General features: G+C 32.8%; 1 protein-coding gene across 7 annotated transcripts in view; it reads left to right on the top strand.

Annotated features, from left to right (window-relative positions):
- USP15 (ubiquitin specific peptidase 15) overlaps nucleotides 1–19,882 on the top strand; it is a 126,240-nt gene that overhangs the window by 63,135 nt on the left and 43,223 nt on the right. For 5 of the 7 annotated variants that reach the window (XR_009543420.1, XM_060165671.1, XM_060165673.1 and 2 more), the window contains 2 exons: nucleotides 6,948–7,034; nucleotides 15,525–15,669. Coding sequence is in view for 6 of the 7 variants with exons in the window: in XM_060165671.1 (XP_060021654.1) it covers nucleotides 6,948–7,034; nucleotides 15,525–15,669 (232 nt within the window). In the remaining variant the exon portion in view is untranslated. Of the gene's footprint in view, nucleotides 1–6,947; nucleotides 7,035–15,524; nucleotides 15,670–16,242; nucleotides 16,426–19,882 lie in introns of those variants that run through there. The other 2 variants (XM_060165677.1, XM_060165672.1) reach the window with 2 other exon arrangements.

Below are 19,882 nucleotides of genomic sequence, written 5' to 3'. Positions count from 1 at the left end.
TTGCACAGTTAACTGTATAAATGGATTCAGAAATGGTGGATAGACCTATTAGATTGAAAATTCATATTAGGAAACTCTTGTCAGATAAAGTGTTTTCATTTTAACAATAAACTGTACAGAGACTTTTTAAGTATTTATAAGCATGATAGTCTCTGCTTACTTGAAAGATTAGATTTGGTTATGACAGTTTTATTTTGGTACTAAAAGAACAGGTTATTGTAGTTCACAGAAAGTGCATTCTTAAAGTTTCTATGAAAGTATACAAATTTGTTACCAATTTTAACCTTGTTCAAATACTGGAAATGGGGGATTGAGTGATTTTGGATGTAGCGGTCGAGAGGATGGCTCAAGAGCCAGTTTTTCATTTCTTGTCCTTCATGCATATTCATATATTTTAAGTTAATAACATGTCTTCAATTTGAAATGCAACCTGTGAGCCATAAATCTAGGGTAACATTCTAAAACCTGCAATTTCTTGTCATTTTTAAAGACATTTTTTTTTTTTTTTCTTTTTTTTGTGGTACGCGGGCCTCTCACTGTTGTGGCCTCTCCCATTGTGGAGCACAGTCTCCGGACGCGCAGGCTCAGCGGCCATGGCTCACGGGCCCAGCCGCTCCGCGGCATGTGGGATCTTCCCGGACCGGGGCACGAACCCGTGTCCCCTGCATCGGCAGGCGGACTCTCAACCACTGCGCCACCAGGGAAGCCCTTAAAGACATTTTGAGTCTTTATAAATTTTCTTTCATGCTTCATCTCATTTTATCTTATTCTTATTATTGGTCTCATTAAGAAAAAGACATAAAACACGACATTGTAAATCAACTATACTCCAAAAAAAATTTTTTTTAAAGAAGAAGACATAGAATGACTTTTTCTGAGACTCTATAAAGTTTGAGGTAATGGAACAGCCAAACAGAACTGCCTAGGATGAAGTTAAATATAGGGAGCCAAAGCTTGGAGAGTAATGAGAACTGCAGGTATGGAGTTATATTCCTAGAAGTGAGAAATATAAGGTGTATGTGAATTATCTAATTAAAAATGTAAAGAACTGTACACTAAACCTTAAAGGGTATCCCTAAGTAATGATATAAAACAAAGATCAAATAGGTAATCGTGTAGATTAAGGAAAACTTGGATTCTGTTTTGTCATAGAGGCCAAAGGAAAAAAGAGCTTCTAGAAGAAAGGGAATGGTAAGCAGTGCTAAACGATGCAGAAATTGGGGGGAGACAGAAGAGATTCGGTGTATTTGACAAATGATGTCAGCATGATGAGAATGACAAATAGTAGGAAAAGAGGGGATGAATACCTAGTCAGAAAATGGAACACCTGGTATAGATCATTCATCATGTAATGTACTGAAAGAAGAAAGATAACTAAGGTGTAGTTGGTTGGAAAGGCAGGATTCCTGGAGAGAAAAAGAAACTGTATGTAAATCTGTTTGTTATTTATATATACACATCCTTTCCTGGGTGTTTGTCACCTAACGATGAAGGCAGCATAATGGTAGAATGAAGTTCTTGTGTACTGTATTTACCGATAAACTGGTTTTTTCTGGTTATTTTATTTTGGTGGTCCAAACTCCAAATCTTTGGAAAAGCTTGTGCTTGTACATAAACACACACTTCACGTAACTCTGTACTTTGAGGTTCCTCAATTTAATATTCATTAAGATCTTGAGTGTGTATGCAGATTTTCCTTTGAAATGCTGAAAATGCACATTGATTAAATAAATCTTTCCTTCATGTAAACACTGTTACCTACTTTCTGTTGTGATAAGATAATGTATAACCTAGTACTGTGTCTCCAAGTTTTACCAAAGATAGCATGGTCACAGTCAAGCTTCTTAGTTAGTGTTAGCTTCAATATTTAAAAGCCATATCCAAATTTAATTGAAATTAAGACATTTACATAGTATATTTCATGCATAAATGAATGTAACTTAAGTATTCAGTTCTCATATAGATGCTTGATTCAGAGGTACTCACAAATAATTATTGGTTATTTTATTTCTTCCTTTCTCCCCTGGTTTGTTCTAAAAAAGATTTGAGCAATTTACAGTAACACATGTAAGTCAAAGTTAACTATATGAATAGATACAAAAGTCAGAACAAATGGAAAATAAACAATTGTCATAGTAAGATGAAACCGGAGAAGTTAGCTGGTAGGGAACAGTAAGGGCTTTTGAAGTTACTAAAATTAATCTGCATATGTATGAACTTATTTTGGATCCTGATTCAAACTACCCAGTTTTTGAGACAACTGGGGAAAAAATGTGAACATGAACTGACTATTAGATTGGGACGGACAATAGTATCAAAAAAAGATTTCTTACCTGCTGGGGATGCATACTGTAGTGTTTACAGGTGAAATTATAAGTGTCTGGGATTTGCTCTAAAATTGTCCAGCAAAAACATGAAGGAATGTGGAGGCCAAGGAGATTATAAATAAACCAAGAGTGGTAGAATGTTAATAATTTTTGAAGCTGAATGACTGATATTGGGTACATGAGGACTTGTGTATGTTTGGAGCTATCTGTAATAACAGCAAAAATAAAAATGGGTTGCAGTTTTGGTGTTGAGATTGATAATGGCTAAAGAAGAGTAACTAATTTTATTTTTTTTAAGTGGAATGTTTTGTCAAATACCATATAGAGCAGTCAAAACGAGGAACAAAAATCAGGTTATGAGAAACACTTTATATATAAATTTCCTTAAATTGTCTTTTGTTTAAGTATTTAACACCCTGCCTGACACAGAGGAGACACATAGCAAATGCTTGTTGAACTGAACTAATCTGTATCTCACAAGAGTAAAAGTGCTTAATTTTTCAAGAGATTTAAATTTCTCTTTTTCTCTAAGAACTTACCCTAGGATGATTGTTAGAAATGGGGAAAGTTTAAGGTTGGTCTTGTTTTTCTTAATAAGATAGTTTTTGTTTTATAATGTCAAAATTTACAAATTCGGGTTGTTTTATATCAGGTTTGAAAATAACTATAAAAAGTTTTAAATAACTGTTTTTGCTATGTCAGCCTTCAGACTTAATTTCTCTATATTTTGATTGCTCAGCATGGTATTAGATTTCCATGTATGTTGACTATGTAGGTAACTTACAAAGAATAAGCTGTATTTTTCTGTTCAAGTAAGAAGTTCAGCTTAGCCTTGAATTGCAGGCTTTTAGTTGAAACATTGGGAATAGGGAAATTAAAATACTGCATTCAGTTGTCAGGGATGAAGTTTAATTTTCTCTCTTCATGAAATCATTTCAGCTAAACTCATGTTTTACCTTCTGTCTTGTTAAGAGACGATTCACTGCCTTATATTACACTTAGCCCAAACTAGCCAAAATTACTTTAACACTAGATAAATGGCTTAATATCTAGTTTATGTATAATATTCTAAGCATTTTCTTCACTCGTCTCTTCAGAAAGCTACTAGTGCGAAGTTGCTAATAAACAGTGTAATTTCCAAGTTATATCAAAGAAAGAGAGTTAAAGAACTCAGGTTATAATCCACAGATTGACTAGTCAACCCCTGCACTAACTCCACAAATGTTAGCTAGGTTGGGCTGTGTGTAATCTCGGTCAGAAGTTGGAATCACAATAGATAAGTGATCTAACTATTAACCATAATGTCTGTAACAGGAGGTAAAAAGTGTTATCATACTTTTATTTAGCTGTGGATCACCACATCCATCCTGCTCTCTCTGATCTCCATGCTCTTTAAGAACAATCTCTCTACCAATAGTATTTATCTCAATGTTTCCTAGACCTCGTTTTTCCTTCGTTATCTCCTCTCTCCTGTACATATAAATGCCTAGCATACTGCCACATGTATAGTAGACACTCAGTTAACATTAGTTCATGCTTTTGTTTCTTTTCCAGTATCATCTTCCTTGCTAACCTATAGATATAAACAGATCTCTCCCATCTTTTAAAACAAGACCATCAGCTTCTTCTGAATACCACTTAGTTTTTCTTCTAATAGCCAACTTCTTTAAAAAGGCAGTGCTTACCATTCCTTACCAAATATTCAGAATTTAACGAAGTCCTTATTTAACTTTTTTTAAACCTAGTTTATTTGACCTCTCTTTAATACTTCTTTTTGATAACTATCTCCTAAAGAAATTCTCTTATTTTGAATCCATGATACCACAATTTTTCACGGCTACCTCCTTGGCACTATGCAGTTTTACCTGCCATTGTTTTTGTATAGTGAAGGAGGTCAGATAATAAATAACACGTCTGTGTTTTTATGAAAATAGTTTTGATCATGGACAGCTACCCTGAAAGGATCTTGTATCCCCCTCAGTGTCCATGGACTGTACTTTGAGAACTGCTTCCTAAACCTCCAAGACATGTTGCCCTTGCCCACTCCACTGTCCTAGTCCCAGCCTTTATTACTTCTCACCTTTGTTGTTTTTATAGTCTCCTAAATGCTCTTCCAATCTTCAGTCTCTTTCTCTTCCTCAAAAGTTACCTTTTTAGAATACAAATCTGATTATGTTGATACTCTTAAAATCTTTCAACATGCCACAGCACAATTGGATAAAATCCAAATTCCTTCAGAGAACATAAAAAGGTTCTTCATTATCATACTTACCTTACTAACCTCTGTGCCTATCACTACACCCTACTCTTTCAGCCAGTTCATTGGTAATTCCCTAAACACATCATGCTTTCTATAGTCCCACACATTTTCACATGCTATTCTTTCCACGTGGAGTACTCTAACTTTCCAGTTTCCAACTACCCCTCCAACTGTGCACATCGTTTTAAAATCACTTCATGTTACTACCCACAAAATTAGATTTTGTGTGTGTGTGTGTGTGTGTGTGTGTGTGTGTGTGTGTGTGTGTGTGCGGTACGCGGGCCTCTCACTGTTGCCCCTCCCGTTGCGGAGCACAGGCTCTGGATGCGCAGGCTTAGCGGCCATGGCTCACTGGCCTAGCCGCTCGGCGGCATGTAGTATCTTCCAGGACCGGGGCACGAACCCGTGTCCCCTGCATCGGCAGGCAGACTCTCAACCACTGCACCACCAGGGAAGCCCTTTTTGTTATAATTTTAAAATTTGTTTTAGGACTTATACTGTTTTATAGTTATTTTGCTTGTATCATTTTCCCCTATTAGAGTATGAGCTATTTGAGATCAGGAACTGTCTCTCTCTTTGTACTCCTAGTACTTAACAAGGGCAAGGCATAATGTAATCATTTAATAAATGTTTGAGTGTTTTAATGAATTTCATAGAAAATTCTACTACTGTTCTGGGATAGAGTTGCTAATGAATAGTAAAAAGGCCACAGATGGGCAGAAAAAGGGAAAAAATATATATATATATGCCTCAGCCATATATAATATGTAATAAATATAATATAAATAAAATAATCTTTATTTTCATAATTTTTACTATAAGTAAAATTCAAGGGAATATTTCAGTTTCTATCTGTATACCTGAAAAGTTGTAGTGAATTGAATTAAATAGTAGTCAGATGGATACATTTTGAAAAATTAACCTCCTTCATTGATTATAAGTCAGTCTCGGTGTTTTTAGATTGTTTTCCTAAGTTAGCATTCTTAATGTGAAGGCAGAAAATGCCAGAATACTTCTATATTAATATTAATTCTATTAATATCTTAAAATTAGTACCTTAAAATATTAGTATATTAAAATTACCTTTTAAATTTGTTTTCGACATTGTTTTATATTAAAACTTGGTTGCTTGTATTTTTGGATTTGAGGGTGGTACAGTTAAATAAAATCTTGTAAGGGTCTTCCATCAGAAAGGCAGCTAAATAGAAGTCCCACTTAATGTAATCTACCTGTATATAACTTGCATCAACAACAACAAAAAAACTCTCCTTTAAAATGAAGGAAAAACTTTTACCAATATTTCATAATATATAAAACTTCAAAAGTTAAATAAAATTTTATATGTAAGAAATTTTATTACCCACCACTTAATTTAGCAAAATCCAAATTACCTAAAAGCAAATTTTGTAGGTTACACTTTCCTGCCCAATGACCATTTTGCTGTTCATTAGCACCTTAGTAGAGGAAATAAAATAATTTTTAAACAGTAATCACTTTGGGCCTCACTAATTTAGAATTTATGATGACTGAGATACTGGACTGAAAGTATTAGCCTCTTACAGCCCGTGACCTAGATGTTGCCTAGTAAATTAAAATTGTATACAAAATTACAAGGGAAATTAAATCTTTTAGAGACTTTTAAGTACTACTTTAAAATAATCATTCCTATGTAATGGATTTGTTTACTATAAATCATACCTATAAAGCATATTTGTTGATTAAAAGCCATTAGTAATTTAGATTTCTCCAAAAACATTCTGAATTAGTGAGGTGTGTAATAGATAGTGAGATTTATATCTGTTCAGTTTTTGCAGGGATAACCTTGGCCAAAAATTACATCTCAGGATTATGTTTGGAATTCTCTTTGCTATTTCATCCCTCTTGCCTTACAGTTTTAAAAATTGGTAAAATCTATGATATCTGTGTCTGTGTTGTATATAATTGGAATGCCATAGTACCTACTGAGACACAGAGTGGATTTCTTTTACATGCTTCCTTTAAAAATTAATATTTTAATTCCATTGATTTAAGGAAATTATTGATTGTAAAATATTAATAATGGTTACCTGAACTCAGAACTGGGTGTATTGCATTAGTAGATTTTTAAGAATAATATCAAGTTTTATATTTAATTTGATAAATTTCCTTTGAAAATAGTTCCCTTATATACTATTACTTTTTATATGAACAAATACATTGGAAATTGAAAACCAAAGGGTATATGGTGATTTTGCTCATAAATCTGTTTTCCAGCATTCATTTACTACATACATTGTCATCTGTAGTTCTTTTCTTTATTTCATAATTAATTTCAAAATTCAGCATTTTTTATCTAATTTAACATTTTCATATTTTTAAAGGTCCCCAGGTGCATCCAATTTTTCAACTTTACCAAAGATCTCTCCTTCATCTCTATCAAATAATTATAACAACATCAACAACAGAAAGTAAGCACTGAATCTTAAAAACTCTTTGTTTAATTGATCGCCCTATTGTGGTTGCAAAAAATCTCTTGTATCTAAAATTTAGGATAAAAGTCTTAATGCATTAAAATTGATTTTCTTTTAAATCACTGGTCAGTTCTTCAAGGAGTAACTTCACAAGAAAGCAAGCAGAGGTATAAACTTCTTGATTTAATATATATACTACAATAATTTACTAAAAGAGAAATAAAGCACTTTCAGAATTTCATATTCTAAACACTAATTATTGAAATATATGTACAAGTCTGTTAGAATTCAAATTTTTAGGAACAGTATAAATTTCAGATGTCATTTTAGAACTAGACATGTAATCACAGACAATACATAGTGTTTTTTAAAAGTGTTTATCAGTGATTCTCAACTGGAAGACATACAAATTTTTATGTTTATCAAAAAGACAATTACTTTTTCTGAAAAAGTTTGGAGAAACAATTCCCTTGCTCCATCAGGAATAGTATTCAGATTCTTAGGATTTACAAAAATTACATGAGAATGTGTGCCATATTGCTATAAGAAAAAGGATTCAAAGTCACTTGGGATTCACTATAACGTCTGACATGGATGTATTACCTTGAAAATTGGCATGGTTTTATATAAAAGGATAAAAAGAAAACTCTATTTATAATTAGTCCATTCAATTATGGGAAGAATTTTAATCCAGAGATGATTATTGTCCTTTTACTTCTTGGAGATATACATTGTAGTTTATGTATTAGGTTTACAGGATTTATGTAGTTAAATATTTACACTACTTGTCCAGTTCATAAATGGCATCTGATTATTCCAAAGGGTAAATTCAAAAGGACTGAAACTATTCGTGAAATAATCTTTTAAAAAGCACCATTAATTGAATTTATAGGTTTAATTAGTGTTCCCTTAAAATTCATATGGAGAGGTGGGGCTTGACAAAATGATTCTAATTTTAACATACATTTGGATTATAAATATATAATAGCCAAAATAACTTTGGAAAGGAAAAACAATGAGAAAGGATTAATCCTACTAAATAGCACAACCTGTTATAAAGATATAAGAATTCAAACAGCATAGTACTGACCCAAGAATATACCTCCAGATCAGTGGAATAGAAAAGAGAGCCCAGAAACAGACCTTTATATATAAAAGAATATAATGTGATTAGAAAGTATCCTAGACTAATGGAGAATGGGCAGATTATCCAGGAAATGCTATTGGAAAAATTGGATTGCTATTTCTCTTTAAAACTTTAAATTAAATTAAAATTTTAATTGTCAGGCATATTAAAAATTAAACAGCAAATAAATGGAAAATATTCTTGCTACAAATGACAAAGGAAGGGCAGATATTCTTAGTATATCAAGCTCATAAAAATCAGTGAGAAATTTTTTAAGACAACTTGAAAAGTAGTTAAATGATGCAGCTGGGCAATGAAAATAAGAGAATTAAAACAAACATTTTAAATGTTCAAGTTCACTATTAACTAGGGATATGTAAATTAAAAACATAAACAACTCCATCCACTTTCCCCCACCTCAGTCTCATTGGGAAAAGTTAAGTGATGGTATCTGTTATTGTAAGGATTCTGTTTGAGTGGTTGGAGTATTAGTCCAACTTTCGTAGAAAAGAGTTTGCTATATATATCAGGAAGATTTAAAACACTAATTCCTTACTTCAGTAGTAACAAGATACGTGCACTGTAGTATAATGGTGAAATATTGAAGACACTGGATATCCAAAATTGCAGTGTAGTGTGTTCTCTTCTATTTAAAAATGTATATCCACAGGCAAAAGAGTAAAGGGAAATATCCTCCTGTAATCTGGTTTGTATTTTACATGGTGTCTTTTAATGTAATTCATCAAAAGTCATTTTCTCATATGAGATAAAATATTATCTGTGTTTCTACTAATTGCAGATGGCTCCCACATTTACTATAAAAGAATTTGGTTCCAGGTATAACATGTATTTATAGTTAGTTATTCTTTGGAGAGATTTTTTAGCATTGTATATAGACTGTATTGACCATAGGCTGTATTTTGACCAGAGTTGCTATATTAGTATATGTGATCTGGTGCTTCTGTTTTTGTCTTATTTCCCTCTCACAGTAAAAATATGACAGTACAATTTGATCTCAAAACCTCTGACTGCAGAAAATATTAAGAGAGGAATTGGAGTGTTGTCTTAAAAGTTTAGAACATGATTAATTAATGATTCTATGACTAGGTTATATTGTTAGCTATTTATATTTGTCTATTTTAGACACTAAAATAGTCCTTTCATATTAGGAAATTTTAATAGCAAACAGCTACTGGTACCACCTTACTTAAAAGTAAAACTTAACCTTTCTTAGTAAGGAACAAAATTTAAACATTTACAAAATGGAGAGTTTTTTTTTACTTTAAAAAACTTGAATTAATGTTATAACAATTATTTCACATAAAATTTATTTCTTGACTTTCTTTTCGACTTCTGGAAATAAGTAGCTGCTTAAGACTTCAGATGGAAATAGCATAGTTTCTTTAAAAGTATGTAAAATGGGTAATGACCTTTTAAGATTAAATACGTTTATGAAACTTCATATATGTGGAGATAATACTCCAAGTGTAAACTGCATATTAAAATCAGTAGTTGTGACACAACGTTTATATGGCATTTATTTACAAATTCAAGACTTAAACTGATGCATTATTAAGATATAAAGTTTTCATTTCCAGAAATAAGAATATTTGTTATAAAAGTAATAACAAAGTGTACTTGGAATTATTTCACTGAAGTTTAATAAAGTTTAAGTTTTTATTAAAGACTAATATTATGAAGAATCAGATGCCAGAATATTGTTCATTCACCCTGTGTAGTAGTTTTACTTGTTAATCCGTACAGTATTAATTCTTGCCTCAATTATAATTTAAGTACATTTTTAATATGTACCAAAATCTTTCCACTCTCCGCATTTTTCTTCTGTCTTGCTGCATTTGCTTTACTATAATACTTCCTCTGAAAAAATCTCTTTAATGTATTTATTGTCTCAACTCTTGGCATTCCACATTGGGGCACATTCTATTTTTCTGTTAATTCATTTAAAGCTCTTTTATTTGAAATGGAAATGATTCCCTGTAAGAGATTAAGCGATGAAAAGGAACTGGATTTTGGAGACTGCCAGAGACTAGCCATCTGGCTTTTGACAAGTTAGTTGCTGAAAGTATCATTTCATTAACTGCAAAGTGAGCATAATTACAGTTATGAGGATTAAATTATAAATTTATAGTGTTTATAATGTTAAATATAAATGCTAATTGAAAAGTCAGTTTCAGCCACCATCACCCTGATACCAAAACCAGACAGAGATGCTACAAAAAAAGAAAATTACAGACCAGTATTACTGATGAATATAGATGCAAAAATCCTCAATAAAATACTAGCAAACAATCCAACAACACATTAAAAGTATACACCAAGATCAAGTGGGATTTATCCCAGGGATGCAAGGATTCTTCAATATACATAAATCAATCAATGTGATACACCATATTAACAAATTGAAGAATAAAAACCATATGTTCATGTCAATAGATGCAGAAAAAGCTTTTGACAAAATTCAACACCCATTTATGATAAAAACTCTCCAGAAAGTGGGCATAGAGGGAACCTGCCTCAACAAAATAAAGGCTATATATGACAAACCCACAGCAAACATCATTCTCAATGGTGAAAAACTAAAAGCATTTCCTCTAAGGTCAGGAAGAAGACAAGGATGTCCACTCTCGCCACTGTTATTCAACATAGTTTTGAAAGTCCTAGCCATGGCAATCAGAGAATAAAAAGAAATAAAAGGAATCCATATTGGAAAAGAAGAGGGAAAACTGTCACTGTTTGCAGATGACATGATACTATACATAGAGAATCCTAAACATGCCACCAGAAAACTAGAAAACTACTGTAGAAAACTACTAGAGTTAATCAGTGAATTTGGTAAAGTTGCAGGATACAGAATTAATGCACAGAAATCTTGCATTCCTATACACTAACAACGAAAGATCAGAAAGAAAAATTAAGGAAACATTCCCATTCACGATTGCAACAAAAAGAATAAAATACCTAGGAATAAACCTACCTATGGAGGTAAAAGACCTGTACTCAGAAAACTATAAGACACTGCTGAAAGAAATCAAAGATGACACAAACATATGGAGAGATATACCATGTTCTTGGCTTAGAAGACTCAGTGTTGTGAAAATCACTATACTACCCACAGCAATCTACAGATTCATTGCAATCCCTATCAAACTACCAATGGCATTTTTTACAGAACTAGAACAAAAGATCTTAAAATTTGTATGGAGACACAAAAGACCTTGAATAGCCAAAGCAGTCCTGAGGGAAAAAAACAGAGCTGGAGGAATCAGAGTTCCTGACTTCAGACTATACTACAAAGCTACAGTAATCAAGACAATATGGTACTGGCACAGAAACAGAAATATTGATCAGTGGAACAGGATAGAAAGCCCAGAGATAAACCCATGCACCTATGGTCACCTTATCTTTGATAAAAGAGGCAAGAATATACAATGGAGAAAAGACAGCCTCTTCAATAAGTGGTGCTGGGAAAACTGGACAGCTACATGTAAAAGAATGAAATTAGAACCTCCCTAATACCATACACAAAAATAAACTCAAAATGGATTAAAGACCTAAATGTGAGCTCAGACACTATAAAACTTTTAGAGGAAAACATAGGAGGAACACTCTTTGACATAAATCACAGCAAGATCTTTTTTGAGCCACCTCCTAGAGTAATGGAAATAAAAACAAAAATAAACAAATGGGACCTAATGAAACTTAAAAGCTTTTTGCACAGCAAAGGGAACTATAAGCAAGATGAAAAGACAACCCTCAGGATGGGAGAAAATATTTGCAAGCAAATCAAAGAACAACGGATTAAGCTCCAAAATATACAACAGTTCATGCAGCTCAATATCAAAAAACAAACAACCCAATCAAAAAAATGGGCAGAAGACCTAAATAGACATCTCTCCAAAGAAGGCATTCACATGGCCAAGAGGCACATGAAAAGCTGCTCAACATCACTAATTATTAGAGAAATGCAAATCAAAACTACAATGAGGTATCACCTCACACCAGTTAGAATGGGCATCATCAGAAAATCTACAAACAGTAAGTGCTGGAGAGGGTGTGGGGAAAAGGGAACCCTCTTGCACTGTTGGGAATGTAAATTGATCCAGCCACTATGGAGAACAGTATGGAGGTTCCTTAAAAAACTAAAAATAGAATTACCATATGACCCAGCAATCCCACTACTGGCCATATACCCTGAGAAAACCATAATTCAAAAAGACACGTGCACCCCAGTGTTCATTGCAGCACTATTTACAATAGCCAGGTCATGAAAGCAACCTAAATGCCCATCGACAGATGAGTGGATAAAGAAGGTGTGGTACATCTATACAATGGAGTATTACTCAGTCATAAAAAGGAATGAAATTGGGTCATTTGTAGAGATGTGGATGGACCTAGAGACTGTCATACAGAGCGAAGTAAGTCAGAAAGAAAATAACAAGTATCATATATTAACGCATATGTGTGGAATCTAGAAAAAGGGTACAGGTGAACCAGTTTGCAAGGCAGAAATAGAGACACAGAAGTAGAGAACAAATGTATGGACAACAAGGGGGGAAAGTGGAGAGGAGGGTGGGATGAATTGGGAGATTGGGATTGACATATATACAGTAATATGTATAAAATGGATAACTAATAACGTGCTGTATAAAAATACATAAAATTAAATTTTAAAAAGTTTCAAATATTTATAGAAAGATAAGGGCTCGGTTGCTATAAAATGTTATATTTTTAAATGTATATTCATTTAAAATGAATTAATCTAGCATAGCATTAAAATTCCCATTAAGATTACTGGCAAATTTATTTGTTTTTACAAAGTAACATAACCTTATGGGATAAGGACTAGCTTACAACCTTTAGAAGAAAAAATAGCAGCAGTAGTCATGAAAGATACAGAGGCTGTCTTTTGGGTTTAGGTTTACATGTACTTTGTCGAAGTGTTTAAAGAGCCGTTGGTTTTGATATTTTCCACGACAGACTTTATTTGATTTAAAGAACACATAAGATGTGGATTATAAGTGACCAATGAAGATAGTATTAAAATATTTTTAATTTGTTAGTTTTCTTTATTATCATTGAGCATGTAGACTGCCATCTTACTCTTTGGCCAAGGTTTATACTTATCCTGTCACTTAAACTAAAATGTAGATATCCTTTAAGGATTCGGATCACTTGCATGGGTGTTGGTGTGGGTGTGGGTGTATGCATGAGCATATATTTGGGCATACTTTCCCTCTGTACTCTGACTTAAGTTTTATTATAATTTTACAGCTGATATATATGGGTTTTTTTTAACATGTTGAAAATGTGTAGGCCTTGCATTTTTGTAATATATAGCAGACCTTGATTTTAAGCACTTCTTTTTTTTTAACTTTTTTTTTTTAATTATTATTTATTTATTTTTGGCTGTGTTGGGTCTTCGTTTCTGTGCGAGGGCTTTCTCTAGTTGCGGCAAGTGGGGGCCACTCTTCATCGCGATGCGCGGGCCTCTCTCTATCGCGGCCTCTCTTGTTGCGGAGCACAGGCTCCAGACGCGCAGGCTCAGTAGTTGTGGCTCACGGGCCCAGTTGCTCCGCGGCATGTGGGATCCTCCCAGACCAGGGCTCTAACCCGTGTCCCTGCATTGGCAGGCAGACTCTCAACCACTGCGCCACCAGGGAAGCCCCCTAAGCACTTCTTAATGGGGTAAAAGGAAAACCAGGATTCAGTTTCTTGTTACATGTCCTCAAAGTTAGATTCAAGAATCCAGTCACTGAGTGACTATATGGAATTGCTGATAGGTGCCTTGAACTTTGTTACTGCTAATCTAAAATAAAATATGAGTTATAAGGCTAGTGATCTGCAAAATCCAAAAGATGCTTGAACCCTTTTTTTTTTTCTTTAAGTTTAAAACAAGTAAATAGCTACAAGTCTATGAATTGCTCAAGGTTGCACTTCTTTGGAGCCTGCTCTTTTTGTTTAACTTTGCGATAGCTTGGTTTTTCAGTCTGAGAGTTGATCTTTTATTTGTGATGAAGGGGGGTGTTTTCTTAAAAATACAAAAATATTAGTGGGATAGCATTGTGTGCGTAAATTTTGGTTGATATGGTTTTGTGTGTTTTACCTGTTGGTTTGTTAGGGTGTGTATGTTTACTAAAGGCTTTGTTAGAACAAGCAGTAGTACAGTTCATTTTAACTGTTATAAAGTGAGAGTATAGAAGCTACAATAGGAAGTATTTGAAATTATAAGTAAAAACTTAAAAAAAATAATACCAGGGATAAATTATAGCCAATTGAGATTGTCAGAGTTACTGATTTACCATGTTTATTTGTAACACTGTATTCATTTATTTACATCATTATTTGCTTTTAGCAAATAACCTTGATTCTTGTTCAGGTTTGTTCTAGTGAATAAAAAAAATAATGATTGAAAGTATGCTTTTGAATTATATCCAAAGCATCCATCATAAATATCTTATAAGATAACCTATTAAAAATTAAGGAAGAATCTATCCTTTTCCACAAAATTTTTTTTAGTTACATGTAAAAAGAAAGAGGGATCTAACTTATTGACTTCTCTTAGTTCTTTGTAAAATTACCCTGATTCTCTAAGGTTGAATATTATGTAGGGTTTTTTTTAAGATTAATATTTATTATACTCGTAGTACAAATTATCCTGAGGTTGTATTTACCTAGTTAAATAAACTGCATTAATCTGACAAACTAGAAGATTCTTTCCATAATAATAATAATACTGAAGTGTGTACTCGCTTCGAATCATTTCATTTTTGCATTGCTGATCACCCCAGGCTGTTTTCTGCATTTGAATACCAGATTTTGCTGGTCTAGCGTAGAATACTATAAATAGAATCTTCAGTGCATCAGAACAGTGATGTCACAAAGGCCCTGGAAATCTCTGCTCTCACCTGTAACTAAAGCACAACTCTTCCTGCTTCTACTGTTCTCACTCTATTACAGTAGCAGGATGTAAAAGGGACATCAGTGAGATGATTTATTGCTGCGGGTGGTGTTTAAAATCTGAATGTTTTACATTTGATGGAGCAATGAAGAATGGAGCAAGCTGTGAAGCTGCTCCAGTTAATCAAGGGTAGAAAGACATAATGTGGTTTGTATTGGTTGGTGTGGTATATGATGCCGTGATTTTCTTGATTGAATGAGGAGTATATTAATTAAGGGGGTTATTTTGATTTAGGTTCATGTTAAAAGTACCTGAGTTAAGTGCTTTATAAAAAAATTAATGACTGACCACGTATCTCAAATAGGTTTAAAGTACTCTGTTCATTATAACTATATGATGATAATTGGCTGAATTATGAAAAAGATTTTTTGTTTTCTTCCAGTGTGAAAAACTCAAATTATTGTCTCCCATCATATACTGCTTATAAGAACTATGATTATTCAGAACCTGGAAGAAACAATGAACAGCCCGGCCTCTGTGGCCTAAGTAACTTGGGAAATACGTGTTTCATGAACTCAGCTATTCAGGTAGGTCTTTCCAAACAAAGTGAAACTCATATGTTTTATGGTAATCAATAATACAAGAGGAATAGAGTTGGGTTTTACTTGTCAGAATATGAGTATTATATGTGTTTGGAGAGTTTGTGTTTTCATGGAAGATTTAAGCATACACATTTGAATCATTCATTCTAAGAATATCTTATCATGATTCTCGGTTAGGTGGCATGTGATTGATTATCATATAGTAGAAGATTAAATATAAGTTCATACAAAAAATATAATTCCAAACAGAAAACCTAGGCTCTCTGAGAAGAAAATAAAGCTAGTGAGATCTCTCCTTTATATGAAGTCTCTTGCTTTCTTTAGACATTGGTGGGAGTTTCAGAGAATGATTATTTTATGGTCACCAGTGTTCTAACTCTAAATAAAATTAATTTTAAATCTTTTTTTTACCTTAATGTGAAATTAAGATTTGTAAAAATTAGAAAATTTTATGAACCTTTTGTATACATATTTTTAACAAATCACTTTCCCTTAATACTCTTTCAATTTGGGGATATAACAGATCACTGCCCTTTTTTTCCCTTTGTCTCTCCATAGAGCTTCCCTTTTCTTCCTGCTCTGTCTGTACCTTCTTCCAGTTTTACTTGTGAAATATTTATGTCTTTGATTGATTGTGAAGTAACAAGATCCATGTATACTTTAATATCACTGTTACTGTGCATAAAATTAGAGCTGGTTATTTTATTCCCCTTTTACAAATAAAATTCTGTATTTCAAAAAGCCCAAAATAATGGTATACTATTTTGATATTTGAATTTTAACCTTCTTTTGGAAGTCTTTTTTTTGTTTCTTTCCTTTTTTTGTGTGTGTGTGTGCAATTCTGAATTTCTATTTTTAAATCTGCAGTATTCTGTTCTCTATATTTTAATACTGAATCTCCTGTGCCCAGGAGGCACCCTCCAAAGATATAAATTAAATACAGCTATGGATTGATAACGACATTATTGCAAATCTTGACTATCTGAGAAAAGTATAGGACTCTTTATCATCCAAAATTCAAAATAAATCCTTTGTACATAGTCATTAATCCAGTTGTTTCCTAAATGAACCATTGTCTTTATAGCATTCTTGAAAAACTAGAAATTTAACTGTCATAACTCTTGACCCAGGAGTTGGCAACTTTTCTTAGACATGCACTGGGATGTATAATTGATTAATTCCTGATATCTTGGTTTAGAGTTGAGCCACTCAGGAAATAGCTGAAGCAGATACTGTATAGGTTAATAAACTATTCCTTTATAAACTTTCTTTGATGAGTAATATTGCTTATACTTTAATGTGAATTACTTTATCCAAAATTTTTTTCTAGGATCCTAGCACTAGACAATTAAATTTTAAAATATTTTATCTTTATTTTCTGGAAGAGGAGAAAGGGAACTCATCTGAGAAGAGCAAGCCAAAACATACTGTTATCCTGGCAGTTATTTAGATAACAAAGTAAAGTGCATGGGTGCTGAGCTTTCAGAGTAGGAACAGGGCAGACATATTGTAATTTTGTTTGTATATCTGTTGGACTACCCTGCCTAATCACTGAAAAATCATCTTCAGCACCACCTCTGAAAAATGTTTTATATAATCGGTGGTTACATCAGTATCAGAAAACCCTTTCTCATATCACCAATCATATTAATTGTTATACAGCTGCTTATCCTTGCACTACCAAAATTACTTTGGTTCTGGAGGCTTGATATTCTTGAGGTCTTTTGGGTTTTGTTTTTTTTTTTAACATTGTAGTATGGAAAACCGGTCTTGGTGCTTTTTCATAAGGATTAAGACTAGGATTTTCAAAAAGTTTTAATAGCATAAGCATAAAAAATTTGAGTCTATTAGAACAAGAGTTAGTGTTCTTGCTAATCATTCATGGTAGTCTCTAGCTTACATTCAAACTAAATTCCTTCTAGGGCAATATTACATTCTCGTTTCCTGTGCCTTTGTTTTCGTCTATTTAGTGTTGTCTCCTTATGATTAACTCAATTTCTCAAAAACAAGTATTAAAATGAAATCTTCTAATCAGCTATGTTGAGCTAGATTTGGCATTTGTTGAACTTTTTTGTGTATGTTTAAGGTGTAAGAAACTTCATTTATTAGTTTTTGCTTCTGTTCAAAGCAATTTTATTACAATAGGTATGTCTAATGCTGACCTTCTCTCTTAATATATTTCATCTTTACATGTTTCATTTCAACTGAGATATAGCCATGAGGGTGAGGTTTGTTAGGGTGATAGTTTGTAATTTTCTGATAATATCATAAAGTAAGAAAAAACTTTCATGAAAATTTTAGCAAAATATTTTAAGCAGTGGATATTATTTTATGTCTGTATCTTGTTGGAAACTGTACTTTTTCTAAAATAAAACTCTCCAATCAAGTTGGAGAAGAGAAAAAATTAGTTTCAATTTTTGCTGCTTTTGACTTTTAATCCAAATCCAGAATTAGAAAAGCTAGTACTTCAGTTTTATTTTCTGAAAGCATCTGTGATTTTTAATTGCTTTAGATGTCAGCTCTCAAGTTGAAAATTCACCATAGGAGGGAATATAAAATGGTGGCAGTAGCCTATGTTATTCTGTTTCATGAACACCATGTAAGTTCTTAGGTCCACAGATGAAAAGGGTAAAAGATAGTTAATAGAGTAGATTTTTTAAAATAATGTTTTTAGATACTGTTTCCTCAGTTATGCTGTTTTTTCAAGTGACTTCTGTGACTTCTGTGAAACTGAAGATAATTCATGAACTTCAGAAAATATTATTTAAAAAAATCTGATAATTTGTATTTTAATATAATTCCTTTTATTAATTCAATAATTCTAAAAATATGAGTGGTCCTTAGTACATCAGGCAGTGTAATTATTGATATATTGTTAACAATATGGATATGAAAACATACCTATTTTTTCTTTGTGAGAATGGGTTATGCTTAACCCATCAGTAGCCTTAAGATGATGAAATTGTTTGATAGCTTGTGATCAAAAACTTAAGAAGCACCAATCTGAGTGTGATTTAATATCATTATTGTTATTATTCAATTGAATTATATTGATATTCAAGATTTTCTCTGCTTTAATGGTACAACTGAGTATTAAATTTTTCCGATGAGCACAGTACTGCCATACAGTTTCAATTTATCAAGTTAATATTTACTGAATGGCAAACATGTGAGATACTTTTAGACATAGATCCTGACTTATGAAGAGTATAGTCTTGATACTGTGATTTTTCACGTTTTACTTTTAGCATGAAAATTTTTTTTTAATTATTACTTTGAAAAGTTTAATTGTATCCTCAATATTTAAACAGATGTAGTGAAGTTGCTTTGGTTGAGTGAAGTGCCCGGAGTCCCATCTGCTTTCTTCTACTGAGTGGCCCCAGAAGCATTCTCATGGGATCCCAGGGCTCTGAGGAACAGTTTAAAAACCATATTCTGGCTAGAGAAAAGAAAACAACACATTAAAAATTAGCAATAAAAGTTAGAGCACAGACTATGGAGTTACACTATCTGGATTGATACTGATCACCTGTGCTGCCCTGTATAAGTTGTTTCTATAACTCATTTTTCTCCTCAGGTGAGGAAAATAATAGTACCCATATCTTAGGAGTTTTGTGGGGATTAAGTGAGTTGATGAATATAAAGCTCTTAGGATAGTGACTGGCACATTGTAAACGAATAGGTATTAGATTTCATATTATTTTATCTTTTTAAATTGAAGGAGTCAAGCAGAATGACTTCGGGAAAATTCTACCATCCATAGTTCCTGTATTTATTTGTTCTCCTTTCCTACAAGTCTTATTCCACTTTGTCAGGACCTAGTGAATGAAGAAAGACTTGAATGTACTTCTAATTTTTTTTGGCTTAGTAGTATTACAATAATGGTATTTATCATTATAAATCAGTATTATCCATTTCTGAGCTGTGTTAATTCAGCTCTCCTAGGCATACTGATAGGCAAGGGATATAACAACATAGAACTGTTCATGAATAAGCAATCTGCAGGAAATTTAAGATTCTTGAGTTCAGGTTATCTCTGGCCTCAGCCTCCTGAGTAGTTATGATTACAGGCATATACCACCGTGTCCCAGTGGTACAAATAAGTTAACAAAGTACTCTTCTAGGGCCCTAAATGTATTATTCCATTGAGAGAATGTCTAGTTTTTGAAATTTGCATTATTGGAGGTAATTTTAATTA

Source organism: Lagenorhynchus albirostris, chromosome 11, assembly GCF_949774975.1.
Source record: "Lagenorhynchus albirostris chromosome 11, mLagAlb1.1, whole genome shotgun sequence".
NCBI classification, from domain to species: Eukaryota; Metazoa; Chordata; class Mammalia; order Artiodactyla; family Delphinidae; genus Lagenorhynchus; species Lagenorhynchus albirostris.
The sequence above is the reverse complement of the archived record's forward strand: the minus strand, read 5'-3'. Positions and strand labels throughout refer to the sequence as shown.